The 22,835-nt window shown below is 43.7% G+C and overlaps 1 protein-coding gene across 1 annotated transcript; it reads left to right on the top strand.

The window, feature by feature from the left end:
* Positions 1–11,822: 11,822 nt before the first annotated feature.
* Positions 11,823–19,565, top strand: metrnla (meteorin like, glial cell differentiation regulator a). The gene is made up of 4 exons (XM_034143460.1): positions 11,823–12,213; positions 14,205–14,593; positions 18,487–18,546; positions 18,670–19,565. The coding sequence occupies exons 1-4, from the start codon at positions 12,113–12,115 to the stop codon at positions 18,981–18,983; spliced, it is 864 nt and encodes a 287-aa protein (XP_033999351.1). The 5' UTR covers positions 11,823–12,112; the 3' UTR covers positions 18,984–19,565.
* The last annotated feature ends 3,270 nt before the right edge of the window (positions 19,566–22,835 follow it).

Here is a 22,835-nt window from a genome sequence, read left to right on the forward strand (position 1 = left end):
CTCATTTTCAGACAGGTTTTTATATAAATGGATCAGGACAAAAAGAGAGCTAATCTTTTTTCCTGAAATTTTCAGAATCTCTTTACACAGAGGGGCAGGGGCGGACTGGCCATCGGGACGTTCGGGACGAATCCCGATGGGCCGGTACTGAAGTGGGCCGGTCGGACGAGGTGGGCCGCTCGGATAAGTCACTAGCACACCCCCCCCCACCCCCGTTAGTAATTTACCGAGGTGGGCCGGCGGTACCGAAGTGGGCCGGTTGAGAGTCCCGGGCTGATTTGTAGTCCCAGTCCGCCCCTGCAGAGGGGACACATGTTTATGTATAAAAGACATGAAAAAGTGGATTTTGCGCAATAGGTGACCAACTAGCATGGTGAAGCAAAGTGTTTTTTTTCAAATTTCTTCAAATTTCTCTGACAAATGTCAGAAAACTATGTATTTTCCTCATATATAACCACTTTAATCTCAGAGAATATCCATGTTTTTTTCCGTTTTGTACACATTTAATCTTGGAAATTCTATGTTTTTTCTCAGATTAACACCCTGCTTCTTCGTTTCTGTAATATTCTTTTAAATTACAAACAATAGCTCTATATCATCATACAATATGCCATTGTATGATACAAACGAAACCTAAGTAAAAGAGAGATAACATTTAATCACTTAATGTCTATAAAGACCGAACAGGGTGATCCACCATACTCTCATCATATCTTCACATGTCCAGTGCCCCAGGAACAACATGCAAGTCCACTCCAAGGTACACACAGAAGTTGCAAAGGGGGCCCCTGCTGTCCTAGTCCATTGTCGGGGGGGGCGGCAGGCATGCTTGGACACATCAGCCGAGGATCAGATTGCTTTTGTTGGGCTGGTCCCAGGTCCACGCTGCTCTCGAGGACTTCAAAGGGCCATGTCAGTGCGTGTTAGGGAAGATGAGAAGCGGTACGAGCGCAAGTCAGCGGAGTGTGATCAGCAGGGGCCACGGGGCACCCTCAGGACGACACCATGTTGTCTTAGCAGGCGAGGGAGTCACGCAGGACTGACAAAACACCCAAGCACTGGAGCTGAGATGAGGCGGAGAGATGGCCAACAAAGTTGTACAGGACAAGAGAGCGGTAGGATAGACAGGTGGAGATTTAGATGGAGACACTATTATAGACTACTGGATTGATGCTGTCCATTAGGAGAACAGAGGGAGGCTGTTCCAATGTGAGACGGAGCCAATGTTATCTCCTGTACGGGCCAGTGGACTGAATGTATGCACAACATGCAGCTTTTTTGATAAGAGCTACAATAGGACAGAGGTGAAGCAGGTTGGGGGAGGATAGTGGGGGTCAGGAGTCACCACACAGGAGGCAAAACATCCTCCGCAATACTCACAAAAATCACATCCCCTGGTGTCGCTGCAGCAAGCATCCTCTCCCCGCTCCAAACACAGCAACTATTTTCCCTGCACAACGAGTCTGCAACGGAAGATTGCTGCTGAAAAAACGTTTGAATTGTAATGTCTGTGGGGACTGTCTGTTATCTTGTAGGGTGTTTACACAGTGTGTACATGACAAACAGGGGGAAAAGGTGGAAGATATGTTTGCACGATATGTTTTATACGATTTTGGTTGAGTGGAAGCCTGTGACTAAACCACTTGTTGACGTTTATATGTTTGTGTTAATTAAAGAGAATATGAACTTAAAAACAAACTGAATGTGCTCAAAAATGAAAAACAGGGTCATTATTCTTCAAGATTCTTATTCTTGACATTCTGGAGGTTTGTCACCACACAGCAACATAGCAAACACTTGGGATTTGTGTCCCTTGTTATTCATCACAGTCTTGACAAGTAAAACATTTTTGTGTGTAGACTGCAGGTATGGAGGCTGCTACGAGTGTGTGTTTGGTGTTTCAGGTGACGATGCCTCGTGTGCAGAGAAAGAGGTGTTTTATCGACAGGTGTGACTCCTGACCCTGCCTCTGTCTGCCTCTGTCAACACATCCAGGCCTCATGTTTTGACTCGGGCATGGAGAGACACGCAGGGCCACCACAGGCTTTGTCTGCTCACCTGGATACAATAACCACTCCGCTGAACAGCAACAGTACACACACTAACCGGTTTTGACAATTCAGTCTTTTCGTTTGACAAGTTAAAAGCCATAGAAAATGAGGTGAATGAACATAAAGCATGTAGATATGTTCTTCTCCCTGCAGCAGATATGGCCCACTGACACAGTGGGGACGTCTTTCCATGAGTAATGAGGAGGGGACTAATCGTAAAGTACTTGTTGATGTTCAGCAGGAATTTGTGCGCTGGAAATGATGTCAAATCCCAAACATCTATTGGCAATTTACCAATGAGTTCCATTAATTCATTCGCTGGACAGTGAGGTTAATCTTTGATACAATGATAACATTCCTGGCAAACCTCCTGGAAGACACACACACACACACACCTACACACACCTACACACACACACACACACACACACACACACACACACACACACACACACACACACACACACACACACACACACACCACTTCCATTCAACCGGCAGATGATTCCAGATGTTTCCTAAACGGATGAAAGGCAGGGAAGCTCCTCACAAGCCTGCATTAGACTCAACTAAGAGTTTGGAAGCCGACCAGCTGGAACCACCCAGGCCTCCATACTGTTTCCTCCTCGCCGGCCCCTCCCAGACGCAGACCCATAGTTGTGATTTATCTCCCCAGGATGTGTAAGGCGCGTGGGGAGGACGCCGGGGCAGACATCCCTGTCGTTAAATGCAAATCCCCTTGATAAGAGACGGTCCAGTGAAAGAATAGAATAAATAAACAAAAGCAGAAAGAGAAACCCTATCTTAGAGAACATAGATGTACTCTTTTCAACACATTTGTTTATGTATCGGAACAGTAGGCTGCTTCTGGATGACAATATGTCTCATTATGGGGTTTTAGATTGGCAGCAAGGGATTATTAAACTGCTCCATTGGACTTTTCTTTCGTCACATATCACTGAACTACCTTGTGGAAATATCAGGATGTTATTAAATCTGTCACTCCAACGCTGCCAAGCTTGTGGCCCCAACCTCGGCCTAAACGCAATCGAATACAAACAGGAGCTTACTGTATCTAGGCTGCAGCCACAAGCTCAGGTGCGCGAGCCACCCACGTTTTTCTCTATTATATCTGATTCATGAAACATCACTGAAAGCCACAAAACTCTCAAAATGTCACTGAGAGTCAAAAGTGGGTGTGTTTTTCACCTGAATGGAAAGATTGTAGCAATTACGGTGTTACCTCGGCACGTACAATGGGCCCATTGTGCGACGTACAACTCCCCAGGCTGCTGGTGGATCTGAGGCTTGGCGAGAAGAGAGCGGGACGGGGTGGAGGTGCAGAGCGAGCCCACCGCTGAATCGATGGCTTTGTTTGCAGACATATCCTCGGATTTTGATCATAGGGTTGGAATCGTTGGGGCTCAAAGCTGCTTAGATTTGCTTGTAGTCTGTGCTGCACATTGTCAGACACGTGTAGGCACGTTTTTATCTTTCTATGAATATTGTTGACATCTTATCGGTTTCCAAATCCATCTGGACTTAGTTTTAGGCACACAACATACATTTCAACATTTTAAACAGTTAAAAAAGTTGTGTAGGTTGTGCATATGTGTGGTATGCTTGTTTAGCTACCGATGATGATTTTCAGCCATGATTTTTGTATCTATGAAAAGGACGCTGTTCACTCAGCACTCTGCTCGTGTCTCCTTTGTGAGGGAATGTGTGAGTGTGTTTGTGTGCGCACGCCTGTGGCTGTGTCACCTGCTGCCACTCTTTCAGCTGGCTGTGATTCACCTGCGTAGTCACATGTGTCCCGTGTTTCAACAGGTGTCAGGTATCACAATAGGATGAACTTTACATGAGGGCACATTCGGTTAAGGGATACACAAACAGCAGTCTGTCTCGTTAATGGAGTGTTCTCTACACGTTCATGTTAACTTGAATACATAGTAATCATTTAGCTTTTTTCCCTAATCTGTGACTACATATTTTAAGGGTTATGATACTTGCTGTTGAGGTCATATCTGACACCAAAAGATGATGGCCAGTGAAATGCCATCAGTGTAGCGTCTATCATACATTCACATTTAAAACGTTTTGTTTTTGGCTGTGAGGGTATCTGATTTGTTTCTACATTGTGTCTGGATATTGCGTACATATGACCCTGGGAGTGTCAGTGGAGTGTGCCAGCCTTGAGGATATGGGTGGATCACGTGTGTTTGTATGTGTGTACGTGTGTCGTACACACATAAACCGGCCGGACAACTTGCTGATTCAACCCTGCAGTACTGAAGGTGTGTGTTTGTGTGTGTCAGACGCTGCTGAGCTACTTAGGGGGGCTTAGCCCGGCGGGCAGAGAGTGGAGTACAGTGCTGCGCGACACAAAGCACAATAATAAGATCACAGAGCACAGCCTCCATGCCCAGCTCCCATGATCCCTCAGCTGATCTCGCAGCTGATCTGGCCTCCATGTTCCACTCAGTCAGCACATCAGCTTCTTTCAACCTCATCCAGGTGACCACATTTCAAGACTTGCTTTGCATTCTGTGCCAACTGCTTAAACCCTTAAATAATCTCCTGATGTGGACGTGGCCTTTCAGCAAAATCAGTCAGCCCAGTAAACCTCTTTTTGCCAAACGCTCATTTAAATGTGTTCCTCATTACCAGTCTCATTCTAGTTAGTGACTTTTGCACATGTCAGAAGAGAGTTATTCACAAGAAGCCATTTCCATCAGAGCTCTCAGGATACCTGCTTGAGTCAAAATGGCACTTTGTGTCCTCACAGGCTCTGTTGGCGGGCTGCCTGACTTAACCTCAGGATGAAGGCAGGAAGATACAGACCGAACAGGTTATGTGTGTGTTGTTCTAGTCTCAGCATGCCCGCATTGTTTTTGTTATGAGACCACAACACAAAGAACAGATCGTACTATTAAGCAATGACTTGGCGCTGAGCTCTGCAGTACTTTTTTTATTTCCATCTTCCTCTTTAGATCCCTTTACAGTGTACCAATAACCACATGATGAAGAAATGTGGTCGTTTTATACCCTGGGAAAACAAGCATGCTTACTATTCTTGAACTAATGTTTCCCAGAATGTCTGCTTAGTGTGTATTATAGTTTCACTCTGTTTAGTTTTGTAAGTGGCATTTCCCTTAAGACATTTCAGCTTTGCAAGTGGTGAGTTAGTTATGAAACATCTGCACTTCTACTCAGAAAGACACACTTTAAATAAGGCCTAATTCAATATTCTGCACATTAAGTCTGCTCAGAGCTGACATATGTTGATTCACGGTAACAGAGAACATACTATTATGACTGTATAGGAAGAGGAAACAGCTCTGACATCCCGGAAACTTTCTAACTGCAATTTCAACATGCAAATTTGAGAATAATTCAATTAAAGAATAATTATGAAGTCAAACAGAACCAGGTTTATCTTGGAAAATATACTACAATACAAACAGCGAAGTCAGCCAATTGCTAATATTTGATTTAATCATTTAAATGTATTTATGTAAAAAGTCTGTCTTTACTTTGAGCTCTTTAACAGTTGGATCGCCATTCGTAGGCTCAATAAAATATCTAACTTCACTGCAGTGGAGCAGATCTTGTTGAAAATAAGACACAAGGTTCCAGGATGTTCTTTGCAGCGGCATCAAGCTCAATAAACTGCAGGAACTCCTGATTTGAATAACCTGAAATCCTCAGGGGAGAGTGTTTGTGTTTGTTAGTAACCCCAAACATGAACTCCTCTTGTCTTCCTCAGTGACCCTTATGTGGTTTTTCTTTGACCCCTACTTTTCCCGTGAACCTGCCTCCTCCCGTCACCTGTGACCACAGCTGTCACCAGCTTGTGAATCAGCAGATGAAGTGAGTATCGCCTTCAGAGCTAACCACACCACCGACCAAACTCTGGGTTTTCCGAAATTCATCTCTGGTTAGAGGCAGAATGAAATCCATTCAGAGAGATGCCACAGGATCTTAAAGAGCCCTCTGTATCAGCGCTCTAAGAACCGTAACACCGGGTCAGAATTTCCATAAAGAGCCGTCGTGTTTTGTTTATCCTTTGACTGATTGTTGAATTGTAAATAGTTTTTTGGGTTGTTTCTCCAGGCAAAAACCATGTGCTAATATACAACTCTGCATGTGGATGAACACAATAGACCAACTGTTCTTCTCTCTTGCATTTCCTTTTCTTATTCTCTCGCTGTGTAAACACATGAGCTTGTAATGTGAATTAATGTGCTTGTTGGCTGGCTGTGTCCGCTTTGCAGCATTAGAAGAAATACGATTATGAGGTAAATGCAATTTAAGGAAAAAAAAGTACTCATTATACACAGGGGCCACTTTCAGAGAGCTTTACATAGCATTTCATTGCATTAACGGAAAAGCAGCATTTCTATGTTAATGCTGGTGAAGGTTGATGAATTTAAGAACTTCTGATGATTCAGATTTTTTAGGCTGTAAAAAATGATCTAGCTCGAACTATCAATCTATTGAGTCCTAAAAGTATTTTCTGCTTAAAGTAGTGAAAGAAAATACCTGTATTGTTGTATTATTTAAAAAGTGTCACCTTATTTGTGTTCATTCACAAAACCAGTGAACCAGTTGAAATCTTATCGCTACTCTGGCAGATAGCTTTCACTTTTTAACAAATATAAGACTGTTATAACTCAATATTCATGCTGCAGTGTGTGCAGTATGTACAATACTCTTTTAGACAAGACAAATCTAGTGCAGTAAAAAATAAACCATAATTATTAGCAGCAGAAGTGTATCCACATACTAACTGTAGCTCTTCTCACTTAAACCAAGGGAAGGAAAGCTAGGCGATATGTTCTAAAATATCTTCTCCTCAAAGTCTAAAGACTAAGAAACACAATGTTAACCATCAGTCAAAAAATGCCCAGGGAGTCTGACTCAGCCTCATCTGCGCTGGCAGATTACTGCATCTCTGATTAAACACAGGCGCCATCTCCTGCGATGTTGAAACTCCATAAAAATCTGTTTTGCTTTCTCCTTCAGAGACACAGAGATCGGCACGGCCTATAAGGAATCAATATTATTTAACATGTTTGAATGTTCTCCTGCAGTGTTGCACAGGAATGATGCCAGAGTATTTGGACAGATAGAAGGAGCTCCCTGTGTGAGCCAGAGAACTTTGGCATTCACAAAAGAAGGCGCTCTTGCCCCTCCACCCCCACAGTCTCTGAGTCTATCATGGCTGTCACCCAGCATCAGGGAGTCTAATGGCTGAGGCTTTTTGTGTACAGCATCATGGACTGATAGAGTGAATCCAAGAATGGGTGTAGGCCCAACCATCAAGGAAGCTCTCATGTCACAGAGCCATGAAGAAAACGGAGGGACGTGGGCCAGAGCTTTTTCTCCGCAGGAAGCCATGAGAATTAGATCAGTGTGTCTAATCTGGATAGCGGAAGTCGTCCTGGAGAAAGGGCGCACAACAGCTTTTTCTTAGTGAGTCAGGTTTTACCTTCAATACTGCTCCCTGTCTTCCTCTTAACATTTGGTCGCTGATTGGCCTCAAACCACCTGGATCTGCAGGCCTAATCCATATCTGATCTCTGTGAAATTCAAAGGCAAAGCGGAGTTAAGTTCACTTTTATTATGTTGCTTTCATAAGAGATGCCCACCTGCCCTGTCAAAATGAGCCCTGACCCAAATTCCTCTGAGCTCTCGGCGCTGTTGTTCCTCAGGTTTCTGTGTGCTGCTGAGAGACAGGGATATGAAGGAGCTGATAGCAGGGTGTTGGAAACAGCTTGAAGGCATCAAGGGCCAATTCAGCATGGACTTCTTGAGCATGTCGCTGAGCTGAGGCCTCTGCAACATCTAATCTCCTCTGCAAACCCTCACATGGCCTGCTATAGATACACAAGCAACAAAGCCATGATATGTTCTGGCTTCTTCCACTTTGGCATCACTTTTCTCTGTATTTCAATGTGTTTTTTCCACATACATCACCATTAGAGCTGCAACAAAAGACAGGCTTTGTCTTCACTGGCTTACAAAAACTTCAGGGAATCTTTAGCGAGATGCGCCAGTTGCTGCATACTTCACTTCCTCCCACATATTTTCACACTTACTTGTTGTATGGACTTCACTACTAGCAATACAACACTGGGGGCTGATGATGGAGACACTGTGGGCTGCACAGCTGGAATGTACACTATGTTTATTAGCATGTTGTTTAAGCAAGGTGTTAGAAGAGATACACACACCATGTCCGTCTTTAGATAAGGAAGACACTTCAAAATGACAAGGTTCCTGTTTACTAGGAGAAATGCTCATGCAGGTTTGAGCTGCAGCTGCAATTCTGACAGTCTGGAAAGCAGCCAGAGAGGGATGATGACAGGCAGACGGCCTCTCGATGATATCAGCTTCTGCCTTTGCATACCACAAGATATTGGACATGCTTGTGTGACTGCACTTCGCAGTTTATCTGGCCAAGATAGTAGACTTAAAGAAACAGGTTGAGACTGGCTCTGAAGAAGAGCAGCGGTTAAAGTCTTCATGAAACTGGTTCTGAGGGAACACAGTTTGATATTTGAGGTAAAGGTTGTTGAAAATTAACTCAAGGCAAGCTTTCGGTCACAACCGCCAAAGATCTTAGCCAAATGGACCAATAAACTCTATAATTTAAAACCCAGAGGAGAAAGTGCAAACAATGGGTTTGTTCAGAATCCACTGTTTAACGAAAATAATACTCTGCTATTGTTTAATCATTGACATGCCTGGTTTCTTGCTTTCCAACAGTGACAAGTAAAAGAAAGAGGGGACAGTGAGGACACACACACAAGTTTACACATGCAAACACACATAAAAAACTGCATCCTGTCAGCCGCCTAATTTACTTTATGACTGCTTTTTCACCTGGAGGCTAGCCCCGAAAAGTGAGCCACACTCAGCAAGAGTTTGAGACAACAAGCCTGACAAAAAAAACAATCCTACCCTTCCCCCCATCAAACTTCAGGAGCCTCCCCCTCCCTGCCTCCCTAAACTCCACTATCCCTGGCATACGTAACACATGTTTACCTCCTAATCCTCTAATAATTCAAACTGCACCTCGCTGCTTTTCTGTTGAACGTCATGGTTTCTGTGCCAACTTTCATTCTATACCTGGAACACACGGTAGGATTCACTGTCTGTTTCTAAGACTCTTGCAATCTGTCATCGATTTGTTTTCTTTCCCGCCCTTGTGCCCAGCTCTCCGCTCCCACCAAGAGTGAATCTTCTGACAGGTGCAGGGTGAGAGCTAAACCTGCTTCCTTTAAGCTGCAGTGCAAGAGAAAATAACAAACACCAACAGTAAGTGATCAAGCAACTGGAATAACAAGAAAATAACAAACACTCTCTTCTGGGAGGACTTTAATTACTATTACTCAGTAGTAGAGATTAAGTCGATACAAGACAGTCATGCTAACCAGACTTTAAGTAGGGCTGCAACTACATTAGAGTATCAAGGACTTCTTTTATTTGTTGGTTAAATGTGTAATCTATAATATGTCTGAACAGTAAAAAATGTCCATCACAATTCCCCGGGGCCACAGATAATAGTTATTAAAGTCTTGTTTTGTCTGGCTGAAATTTCAAAGGCCAAACTATTCCTTACCAACAATGTTCTAAAACAAGATAAAGACAGAAAACCTTCCTATCTAGTGACCTTAAAAAAGGGTTTTTATTTATTTATTCGTATAAAAAATGTCAATATTAGCATGTACTACTTAAGAGAGTACAACACTGATTTAGCATTGCACTTTAACATTGACGATTTTAAGATGAACGGTTTAAAAAAATGAAGTAGCAAAAATCGATGCAGAAGACACTAAATATCGTTTTTATAACACCTTCTCTCATTCTTTGGCAAAATATGGCACCTCCTTTACCCACAATGCAACTTAACATCCAAAAGTTCAGTCAAACTTTATGGTTTGTTTGGCTAGTAGCAGCTAATATTGCATTGATTTGCAATCAGCCATGAGTAGCTCGCTCCATACTTCCAGATTTTTTATTTATTTGAAGTCTTCTGCCCAAACAGACGATGACCCAAGCGACATCACTGCAGCCAAGTAATCAGATCCCACTGAGCTTCCTCTGGATTAACAAAAGGCTTTATACAACTTATTTATCACAAATACAGTCAGACTCGACAAGCCTTTGATGTTTAAAATGTGTGAAATTCCCCTTTAACCTTATACTTTAACAAGGATTCAGAAAACAAATTGTGTAATTCTAATGAACTAATTGAGAAATCCTTACAGGTGTAGCTCTGGTTTAACAGTGCAGGTGCAATCGTGACGGCTCCTCAGACATCTTGTTCGGACACGTCTCTGGTTCTGTTACTTCATCAAGAGGTATAACTGCCAGACAGCCTGTACAACAAGGACTACAGAAACCAGACACACTTCTCATCAACTGACAAAAATACACACAACATTACAAAGTTGCTCAATGGGAAGTCTGACATTTCTTGGAGTTTTATCAATTTGATCAAAAAGAGATATTCCATTAGTCAAATTTAAAACGTTTTCGCACACTCATCTTAGGTTTGTGGGGTGCTTTGGTGGCATGTTGCCCAGGCTGAGACTTGCCCCCTGCATGTCAGGTCAGTAATGCAAACATGTCCATCAAAAACAAGCCACAACCAATCCAAAATCCTACGAAACCAGAGAGGAAATGTAGCAGTTACAAACTGCTATGGATTTCCTCGTTGGACCAGTTTCTTTTCCATGCCATACACAAATAAAACATCTTGTTTCCTGAGAAACCCTAGCCCAGGATACATGAGCGATGAGTAGTTGATGTTTACAGATGCACCCAGTGGTTAACAGACCCACAAGTCTGTGCAGCTCTTGTTGAACTTGGTAACAAGGCTGAATTATAACGCTCAGTAGTGTTATCTTAAAATTTGGTTGGGACTTGTGTGTCATAAAGTTATGGATCAATGGAAAAGTATAAATAATTATTCATATTTTCATTTCATATTCTATTATGACTCTTTGCATGATGTGATTTTACAGATTTTCAAAGGTTGAAGGACTATTCTGGCATATCCTTGTATTTTTGTATACATGTTTTTAATAATGGAAATAACGCTGTTTACTTAAAGGTGAATAAATGCCAATTTTAGTTTCCTCCAAAAAAATCCATTGAAAAACAAAATTCTTGAGTTTTATGCTCACTTCAGGTGCTGTGGGAACTTTCACACTTGTTGTCAAGTGGATTATGTCAACACAGCTCAGTAAAGAAACAAATGGGCTTTGGCAGTTTCTATCATAATTGAAATGCTCAAATGTAACTAAATTAATGCAAAAATGCCAGAGAATGTATTTTAGCCTCTTTTCTCAAATGTACTTAATCAATAATAATAAATAATCACACACTTAAGACCAGCTTTTTGCATGTATGAGGACATGATGTGATTACAATTACTTATCATCCTGCAATAACAATGAGAGACAATTAACATACAATTCACACATAATGTGTAAATATCTGTAAAGATAACAATCATTGTTTAAACTCATGCAATTGTGGAGTGTTTCACATAATATGTTTAACGAATACAACTCTTGTAAAAAACAATTTTTTTTTATTTTGACCAATAGCAGAGTAGCTCAGTTGTGTTGGTTTCAAAGGTTTCAAATCAAAACCGTAAACCAATTTGTTTTACATGCAATGCACAAGTGTCCTTTTATTTTGAAAGGCTAGGAAATCGGAGTCTCTGCTGAGCCCCTGAAGGCAGCACAGTGATAAAGTGCTTTGGATGGGGTGTGACGTGGAGAGCAGTCAGGTCTGCAGGAACAGAGTCGGAGTTAAACTCACTCCACAGTTTTTACGGAGGGCTGTCCGGACTGGGCTTTACGGACCGAATTTGAATACGCGCCGTTACTCACCTGAAACTTCCTGAGAATCACAGGAAATAACCGGGGAGCAGCACCGAGCGGACCGGGGCACATGGAAACGCTATGTAGCTGGAAATACGGCGGTGGACTTCATCACAGTTTCGCTCGAGAAGAGGCGAAGTTAGCTGCGAGATAAACATGCTCACCCCGATGCTGGCCTCCCTGCTGCTGCCTCTTCTCCTTCTCTGTCGGATTTCTTTCTGCCAGTATTCAAGCGACCAGTGCAGCTGGAAGGGCAGGTGAGGTTTGCCCCGTTGTTTTTTAAATGTAAAATGTGGATAAAAATGAGTCTGAAAGTAAGTGAGCTGCAGCGACTTGAAGCGACTGTGGCCGAAACTCAGACTCCGAACGCGGCGATCTGAAATCAGGCAGCGGAGTAAAACGAGAATAAGTCTTACATTAAGGCAGGATAGGAATATCAAAGAAATGTCTTGCCTAAATGAATAATCTGTTATTGTTTTGTGATGTTAATGGGAATGAAAACGGGCATACGACAGTTTCACAGACTGGTAGGATTTATTGGTATGCTGAATTTATGAATGACTAACTGACAAAGTTATTTGATAAACATATGACTCACCAATACAAATGCGTTTAGGCCTATTATTAGGGACTTGCTCGTATAAAAATGTAAGTACATACTTAGATTTAAAGGTTTAACCCCCCACCCCCCCAAAAAAAAGAAATACTGATATATTTACAGGATTACATGCACAGATCTCCACAGAACCGTTTTAAGCATTTCGTTTTTTAACAGTTTCTAAAACCTCAGGCAGCACACTGGAAAATGTTTCCTCCATCAAACATCTGCTGAACTCTCTTTTTGCACTTGAGAGGCTGTGCTTCAAATAGTGTGGTTTTGTTTTTCATCCTCCACTCCGGAGGGGTAGGAGATATTCAGCACTTTGAGCCCAAACCAATAATCTGTTGTTCATTAGTGAGACTCTTGACTAATCTCCTTTAATTGCGTGCAGAAGTGATGAAGTTAGAAAGGACTTAATTAGAGGCGTGCTGAGGAGAGCCTGGTTATGAGGCTTCAGCTGCATGTGTTCAGCATATGCCATGGGTTACTTTAGATCTATGGCAAATTTGAATTTCAGCATCTCATTTTCAGGAAGCTGGGCGTTTCTCCCCCAAAGTCAAAACCACTAGCTTGGCATGCACATGCTGGTGGACTGCTGATGGCTTCCTGCCTCTGGCTCTGCCACAGAATGACTGACAGGCAGGAGTTTTCGAACCCTGACCAGGCATTAAGTTCTGGAGGGAGTCATTTGGTCATGCTGGCGCCAGAGTCCGAAGTGCTGCCCGGACAAGTCTCTTCCAGTCTCTTTGGTGGCTTGAAAGCAAGGGGAGGTTTGGTGCGTGACCTGCATTTGCACTTGCATGCAGCAGGCCCAGCTACTGTTGCTGTCGCTGTCTGCCCAGAAGCCCCTGTGTCCCTCCATTCATCCATTTCTGCTTCCAAACTCTTCCCCAAGGCAGCTTGCCAGTGGTGCGTTTTGCCAAAGCTCGGGGAGGATAATGTGGTATGGGGGGAGTGTGTGTGAGTTGAGGTCATTTTGGCTGCTGCGGCTCGTGACTGGTCATGCAGCCAGTCTTGCGCACAGGCAGCCATTAATGCTTCAGGAGGCGTTTAGTATAATGCCACTCCAGTGTGCCAAAGGCCTTCACCTTGGTCAGGTATCTCGGGCTGTAAATGACCAAACCATTATTTTCCGATCACTGAATAATCTGTTCATGATGAATGAAAGCAGGAATGCACAGTATTTTTTGTCAATATTCAATTTTCTGATATTTTTAACCCACAACTAATTCTTGCAGTTTTCCGATACAGTTATATCCAAACCTAATGAAATCAACATACCATGCATACAAACACAACATACAGAAGGAACTCATTCACTGGGCCAATAAGGAACAACCTAAACTATGTCCACATGCAAAACATGCCCTTTTTAATTTTTTAACTAACATCAGCCTGTCATTTTGGAGGAAATGTTCGGTTGTGGCTTATGCCAATATTTACTTTTAAAGCCTCTTCCTGCTAATATTAGTGACTTGTGACATCCTGAATCCCTAATTAAAAAAATAAAAATATCTCCACATTAAAAGGTTCCACATTGCTGGGTTTTGTGTAATTGTACACTTTCAGAAATTCTAAACAATCCCTGCCACTTTGATTTTCGAGTGGTCGATGTCTGCTGACGTCTTTCCTTCTCTTTACTTGCAGTGGTCTGACCCATGAAAGCCACGCCAGGGATGTGGAGCAGGTGTACCTGCGTTGCTCCCAAGGCTCTCTGGAGTGGCTCTATCCCACAGGGGCCATCATCGTCAACCTGCGGCCCAACACCGTCTCCTCCGCTGCAGCCCGCCTCTCCGTCTGCATCAAACCCTCTGCAGACTCTGGCGGCACCAACATCTACCTGGACCGCAACGGCAAGCTGCGGTTACTGCTGCGTGAACAGGACCATGCTCAGGGCAAGGTGCAGTGCTTCAGTATCCAGGAGGGGGCGCTCTTTATCGAGGCCGTCCCGCACTTGGACATCAGCCGTCGCATCACAGAGTTCCAGTACGAGCTGGTCAGCGACAGGCTGGGACCAGATGCACAGTCACTGGAAGGTAAGACACATTTCCACCATGATGCTTTACGGCTCGATGCTAACCTGTCGATCATTGTATTTCATTTGAGAAGCCATTATAAAGAGCTGCAGGCTTTTGAATCATTCCCTCTGTGTCTGGTTCTCTTTGTGCTTTGTCCCTGTGGTGTGTGTGCGCACTAAATGCAGCCATCTACTGGTGGAAACTGTTATTAAGTTGGACGCTAATAGTAGGAAACTCAACATTTGTTCCAGCAGACTGCTAATACTGAAGCCAAAGTCCATTTCTCTGGTCACATTGTCTGTACATTTTGGTTTAAAGGGAACGTATTTCTAGTCGGAATCAAATGCCGGCTATAAGTATCAAGACATCAACAAACTGAAGCTTTTTAAGTCTCTATGGTACTTTTCCAGGACGAAAAAATCCATTCATGCTTGATTTGACTTGGCTCTTAGCTGTAATAGATTTGTTTTTTTTGTGTGTGTGTGTGTGGAGAGGCGCAGCCAAACAGGGGGCCTCCATTGAAAAACAACCGTGTATTTTCACGCTGCGTACCTGCCAAACCTGCACAGTTTCACGCCGCGCAACTGTGCAAGCAACTGTGTTCTTTTCCACCTCAAGCAAAATAAGAGCAGTATTGGGCCCACATCTGTTTTTACGGGCTCTCTGGGTTCACATATCCACATCCTGCGTCATTATCTGGCGCAGCAGAGAGAGGGGGTTAAATGCAGAGAGCAGTGAGCGTGGAGTTGTTTTGGTCACATTAGTGTGCTCCGCTCAGCTCTGCAGTATAATCTGTGTGTGTGATGTGGCCTCAGATCGCATCGGGATGATTCACAAAGACAGTGGTCTCGTGTCATCTGAAGCCTGGGCTGGTGGATTGATTGCAGCTTTGCTTCTTCTCATCTCCTTCTCTCTCCCGTCTCTTCCCTCTTCTCTCCGACCCGCTGTGCTGGGATTGAGTTGCTCACCGTCAACTTGGAATGCATCTCCAACCAGATGTTTGGAGGAGCTTCTAGGAGCATATAGGCTTATTTCCCCCCCCCACTCCCTTCTTTTCTTGCCGTCACTCCCTCAGCCTCCCTTTCAGATCACTTAACTCATATTTGTTTCGTCTTTGTTTCACTATTTCCTACCTCTCTTTTAATGTATTGCTCGTCCATTTATCATTCTAGTATTTTCCTTCTCATTCCTCTCCCCTTCATATATCTTCCCTCTCTCTTCCTGAACGTTTGAAGTGGTTCACGTCTGTGCCGAGTGGTATTAGCAAGTTGTGCTCCATTACAGCGGAATGCATTGGGGCCCAGATGTTTTAGGGACACTACATCGTGCCTCTCCTCCCCTCCTCTACCACTCCTCCCATCCCTCATCCCTCTCAGCTCCTGTGAAGTGGTTCTGATCAGAGCGGCGCTGCATGTGCATGGGCCAGAGAGGGATGCTGACTCGGCTCTCAGCCCATTCCTGTGGTTCTGTTTCATGTCTGACATGTGAGCCCTGCTCGGCTCTGCTTTGGTGGAAAGAAAAAACACGGCTGGGTTTAGCGCTGGGCTCTGGGCCTTTCTAATGCTAAGGCAGCACGCAGGCTCACTTCAAAGGGCCTTTGCACTCGGCTCTGGGCGAGGTCGGCCGCTCTGAAGTCTCCCGGCTTTCCAGCTGTTCTTAAGCCGTCCGAGCTTGTGGCTGTTTGACCTCCGACCTCTCTGGTGATGCGGCAGAGCCTCGTGTTGCTACACAAGCTGACCTAAGACATGTTCACCCCTCACCCCTATACTCTCAAGCCAGCTAAAAATAAGGCTCCAGCGCCTACAGATGACAGAGGGCACTCGTCTCTGTTTTTGGACTTAATTAAGTAATAGTCTACAGATTTACTCTCCACATTTCTAAATGAGAAACATTTCACACCAGACTATGTAAGCTAGGGTGGTTTCCAGTGCACCAAATCCACCCGAGTTAACTGCTTTAATCATTCTTTTTCTAATTTAATGGATGAACACCCACTGACCCAAACTCAGCACATTGCTGACTCGACACCCCTCCCTCTGCTCCCCACCTGCCCCTCTCTGCCGCAAAAGAAAACCACAGCAGATCTAGGACTAATAAAGACGGTCTATCCCGGCCAGCCGCAGGACCACCTGAGTCAACTAATCATTGGTTGTCTGCTCTCATTTAGGGCCCTTTCTCCTGCTGTAAAACAGTCTGGAGGCGGGCCGGCTGAGATGCTGCGCTGCGGGGGAAATGTAGCCCGGGGCAGACTTCTACATTTCTCTCCAATTCTCTTTTTTGACAAAAATGTTGCCCTTCAGTTATGAGAGCATACCCTTTGATTGCCATCTTCTATTGTTTAAGACCAGGCATTGTGGGGATCTGCCTACTATTAAGTGTTTTTCACTTTTAAAGCTCTTCAAAACTACTTGATGTTATAGTTGAGAAAGTGCTCACTGTTTCAGTCCCAGCAGGTCTGCTGAAGTGCTAACAGAGCTCAGGTCAGCAACTTAGCCTTTCCTCGTGTCTGTGCTCCCCTAAACTTCTCATCTGGTCCTTGTTTGTCACGGAGCGTCGAGGGGCTACTCTTGTGGCGGGGAAGCTGACCGAACGCCCCCCACAAGCATAAAACCCCTCAGCAGTGTTTATGTGGATAAACTTTTTGTTGAGCAGCATGCCCAGTTCTGTTTGGTGTTAAAACAAGGCGCTCATGACAGCTGAATTCTGCTCTGCCGACTTTGTAAATAAATAATCATCTGTAGGGACGGAAATGACTGTGACCCCAGTTGTTATTGTGTGACTTTGTGTTTGTTAGGTAAACACAGGCAGTGTTCAAAATGGCAGATACTATCCAGTATAAAGTATAACGTAAATATTGTTCAGCCACCCTAAAATGAATTGTGGCTCTATAGACTGTTCAATGGTGGACAAAAAATGATGAAGCATTGGATAAAATAAATGGGAATGATGGCAAGTGACCTACAGATAAGAGGAAAACTTCTTCTAAAATATTTAAAACTTTTAATACTGGAAAAATAAAATAAAGTTGAAGAGGTAGTGTACCTTTTGTGATACAGGTTTCATTCAGAGTGTAGCTCAGACTGGTTGTCATGTGATGTAGATGCATTTAGCTTGGCTTTACTTCAGTTTGAACAGTCTGCTGGTCATGTCAAACTTGAGCGTAATTTAGTAGGAAGTAGTATGCAGTGGCTCAGTCAGTACAGTGTTTCCCACATCATTTGATTCTATCAAGAAAAGCCAAAGGCCCCTTAACCTATTCGGGTGGCCCACGCATCCACCCCCCCTCAAATAACAAAATACATGCGAGTTCATGGCTACTGTAGCAGACAACGTTCTTGTTGCTCTGTGTTGCGTTGTTAATGAGTGAGACACACCGGAGTTGAGGATCTGTGGGGTTTATTCTCCCAAAAATATAATTTACAATTTCCAAAAAAAAAAGATGATATATTATCCTCCACAAATGAATCGATGTATGAGAAACACTGCAGTAGGGGCTTGGACTGTGAGCCGTATGGTCGCCGGTTCAAGTCCCCGACCAGACCTAAATATGGAGTGTGGACTGCTACTTGGAGAGGTCCCAGTTCACCTCCTGCCCTGCCGTGGTGCCCTTGAGCAAGGCACCGGACAACCCCCTTCCCCACTCACTCCCATTGCTCCCTGGGCGCTGTACAATAGCTGCCCACTGCTCCTAGTACTAGACTCCTGGTACTAGGATGGGTTAAAAGCAGAGAACAAATGTCACTGTGTGCTGTGTGCTCTGCATGTGTGACCATCAAAGAGGGTTTCATCCCTCCGATTCTATCTATTCTATACTTATTGAGTTTAAGTAGAAAGTGGTGGAATGAATTTTCCTGTTTCTGTGTGTAGTGCTTTACCAAACTCATCCACTTTCTCTCTTTGTGTCCCTTCAGAACCCTGTCATCCCTGCAGCGACACTGAGGTGCTCCTCGCAGTCTGCACCAATGACTTTGGTAAGTTAAAACACTGTTTGGGAGAATAATAGTCTTCCTGTTTCTATCTTATGAGAACATCATATTGTGTAGCATGAAATAAAACCCGTACCTAAATCCTGTGTTCCTGCTTGGTGTTCTCAGTGGGCCGGGGCAGCATCAGGAGGGTGGAGCAGGAAGAGGAGCACTCGACAGTCACTGTGGAGATCAGCCGCCTCTACAGACAGAAGACCCACGTCTTTGCATCCGGGGGTGTGAGGGTACGGAGGTGGACTGGCAGCATCAAGATGCCCCCGCAGTGTGGGGTGAGGGCTGGGGAGGGTGAGTTCCTCTTCACCGGGACTGTGAGGTTTGGGGAAGCCTGGATGGGTTGCGCCCCACGCTACAAAGACTTCTTGCGGTTGTATAACGAGGCAGAGCAGCAGGGGACCAACCCCTGTCATGTGGAGACGGACTGAGGGGTTTACCTGCCCACTCTTGGAAAAATGACATGTCCTCACTGAGGCGGGGGCGGAGGGAAGGGGGAAGAGCAGAACCAAGCGTTCATGCTAAGGAGAGAGAGAGGCCGACAGACTGGCCCGGAGCCTCTCTCTTCTCCTGCTGTCATGTGACTCTTCGGAGACAAAGACTGGAGCTTCTGAATGTTGCCAAGCAGCATGCTGGATGAACTCCCTCTGAAAAGTCAAACGTGATGCAACAAGGAATGTGTCCGGACTGCCTTTCTCGCAGACAAAGGAACTCCCAGGATTTAAATGTAGCAAACCCTCATTTGGTTTTTATTTGTATAAAATGTGAATGAACATTGTATATTTTGGAGCTCTGTGTGCTTTGTGAAATAGCTTGATGTACAGTTTTGAAGTTATTTCTTATGACAGAAATGTATAAAGTAAAAGCCTTTTATTTTTATTTTGTTTAAAAAATGATCCACAATTTTAATGCCTGAACTCGTGGTGTTTTTGTTTTTTCAGGCGGTACAATTGTTTAAGAAAAAAAGCAAAAACGTTTTTTTGCCTTTTGAGAATAAAAGTTTTTATTCCATGGATGTGTGTTAATGTCTGTTTATATGTTAAATAAATAATTGACAAAATCTGCGCTGGGCAAATTTAAACTTTAGCAGTTCATTGTTTTTGGGGATTTGACTTTGGCAGTGAGGGATTTAAAGATGGTTCTCTCTGGACTGTTGGTAACTCGTGGACTTTTTTTGACGGTTTAGTCCAAACAATCAATTTATTTAGAAAATAATATGCAGATTAACTAATGCAGGATACGGCTAGTTTTAGCCTTAATTTAGCTTGTGCTATAAACCCTTAATTTTAGCCTCATATGGATATGGTGGGTCATTTCATATCAGATGAAATACTCTCAGTAGTGCGAACAGGTTATTTTCCCCCCTGTTCTGTTGGAATAAAAACACACTTATATGATGTGCATTAGGCCCTGCTCCGAGGTTCACCTCAGCCTTTAGCCAGGACCGTCTGCCAGGGGTAGAGATTGATATCAGAGAGTTGGAGTGGATTCCTCTGCGTTGGTTCCTGTGGTGATGGGGGTGGCCGTGTGTCAAGGTCAATGTGAAAGGCCTCTTTGTTCCAGCGCAGCAGTCTGGTATGAGAGAGAGGACTGAAGACAGACCTGAATACAGCCCTGTGACTGGGCACGCAGCAGAAAGCAGCACTCTCCAACCTCACTGCACATTTTGATTGGCATGTACAGTCGTGCTCAGGTTCCCTGTTTAAATGAAGACTTTAATATCCACATCATCTGGAATCTAACAAGGAACAGAGCAGGTTATTTTAGCGCTGAGCTGTGCTGCCGTAACAGTAGATGCAACCTGTGACCCAGGCCCGTTAAGATGACATCCATTTCATGGCCTTGTCCCTCTTTGTCTGCCTTTTCACTTAAAACGGAAATGCACCTCGAATGTCTTTCAATAGTCAAAAGTTGCCCCACATAGACAATTGCTTCTCCAGACAGCTCTGTGTATTGAATGTCTGAATTCCAGCTGAAAGCCAGCGGTCCCTGAATTGCTCACTGGGAAATGCAAACAGAGTTTCTATGGAAACGATGACTTTCTATGAACCTTCTCACTCTGGCTTTGAGACCAGGAGCCGAGGAGGAAGAGGAGGTCAGCGGGCATTACTTGGCTGGTGGTTTTCACTAGTCGGGCTGTCCTGGTTGTCAGAGCTCTCTTCCTCCGTCCTCTCCGGCCAGTAAGCCTGTTTGACACCAGGCTGGTCTTCAGGTGATTCCTATGCAAAATAATCAATATATGCATCACTGTTCAAAGTGACCTACTGAGCTGTAGTGTACTCCCATGATGCCGTGCAATTTGGCTCTTTACTTTCCCTGGGGAAGCATCTACCAGCTCTCATTAGGATTTATTTTCACTTGAGCTGCTTTTAATGAATGTGATTTATCGACCACTGCATCTACAGGCAACTCTTTTGGGGGGGAAAAATCAATTGTTCCAGCTTTTCAAGTTCAAGAATGTGTATGACATTTGAGGACATGTCCATGAGTTGTAAAAGAAAAAAGCAGCACAAAAATGATACACATATTCCTTCTTTTCTAATGTCTAGCTATTGTCACTAATACTGCACTTTCTTTCTAGAGGCTTGATAAGCCGGCCATGGGCAAACAAATCAAAGATAAAAGGCCGTTTTAGAGAATGTTTCTGAACCCCATTTCATGAGATTTTCTTCGAAAGAATGTGTTTCTAGTTTCACTGGGAGTAGTTCATTTGAAATTCTGACTAATCTGTCAAAAATGCACATGCAATCGCTTGCAATTTTAAGGGCGAGGTCAGATTTCATTGTAATACTAGTTGAGAAGGACCAGTTTATACCAGACATGAATATGTGGGGCCTTTGTGTCGTCAGTGTGATTCAGCCAGAAGTCACTGCATGGTCATCTCGTGGGTGGAATTAAAAGAGAAAGAAAAAAAAGTACTGTTGAAAACTACAGTGACGGCGAAGGGCACAGTGACTTGGCAGAAAGAAGGGCAGTCGAGTTAAAGAGCAGGAGGTCTCCAGTAGTGAGAGGAGGCCTTCGAGCGCAGTGTAGTGGCTAATATTTTATGCCTCTTTGGGAAGTGCTGGAATGTGGGGAATGTGTTGACTTCACACACACGCGTGCACAGTTCCCTCAGCGCTGCTGCCTTGATTAGCTGGAATCAATAGAGTCTCTGTGGTGTTTCTGTGTGTCTGACTGAGTGTGTGTGAGTGTGTATGCCTGCACTGTGCGCGTGGCCCTAACCCCAGCACACATAAACACACCGCCTCAGCAGCGAGATAGCCGCCACCCACACTGAGCCACGACTCTCTCTGCAGCTGCAGTCCTAACACCTCGGATCTGACATAATGCTGCCCTGACACTTCTGTTAGCAGGTCTCACAGGTTTATATTTCAGATTTAATCTGACTTTCTCATCTCAATAATATTGTGGAATATTACTCTTTTACTATAATAGTATTTGTTTTGTTAAACAACTACCCTCTTCAAAAGATTGCAAGTTCCTAGGGCCTGGCTCCAGCTCAATATCGTCTTAATACGACAGATTATGAAGATCTTGCCAAGGGTTTTAGGTTTTCAGCAGTTATTTTCCCAACAGCTTTCCTGCTAATGTTATATTACTCTAAACCACAGCCCCTACAATTCTTGTGAATGTTTACTTGATTTCAAACAATATGTCTCAAAAGTGGCTAAACTGATTTTTACAGTTCAATTGGTGATTGAAACATCCACATCCCTTCATTCTTTTGCAAAGAGAGACTTATCCAATCTCTCATGTTGGTTTGTCGAATCAAACTTCGCCCGCATAACAAGGGTACTATGAATCCTAAAACTGTAAAATAATATGGTTAATTTTTAAAAGAGTGTACAATTAGCAGTTAGCTATGTTGATATACTCAGGCTCAGCAATGCTTTAAGCTAAATGTCAACATAAGTATGCTAACTTGCTAACAAGGACAATGCTTTGCAGGTAATCTCATCACCATATGAGTTGAGCCTGATAGCATGGTTGCATTTGCTTTTTAACACCAAAAACAGAGAATCAGTTTTGTAGGCTATTGATAATCAACCATACCATTTATGATGTCTTTCCCTAAAATATAAAAAAAAACATGTTTATGCTTAAGTATCTCAAAAATAATTTCAATACTTTAAAAAAAAAAAAGTATTTTGAGTGAATGTTAAAGTAGCCTGTTTTCAAATTCCCTTTAAGTCATTACCAATTGGAGCCAGAAAGAGATGAACACATCAGAAAGCGAGGGTCAACAAGCCAATAAGGCCCCTCACAGAATGCTCATTAAT

The sequence above is a fragment of the Trematomus bernacchii genome, unplaced genomic scaffold, assembly GCF_902827165.1.
Source record: "Trematomus bernacchii unplaced genomic scaffold, fTreBer1.1, whole genome shotgun sequence".
In the NCBI taxonomy this organism is placed as follows: domain Eukaryota; kingdom Metazoa; phylum Chordata; class Actinopteri; order Perciformes; family Nototheniidae; genus Trematomus; species Trematomus bernacchii.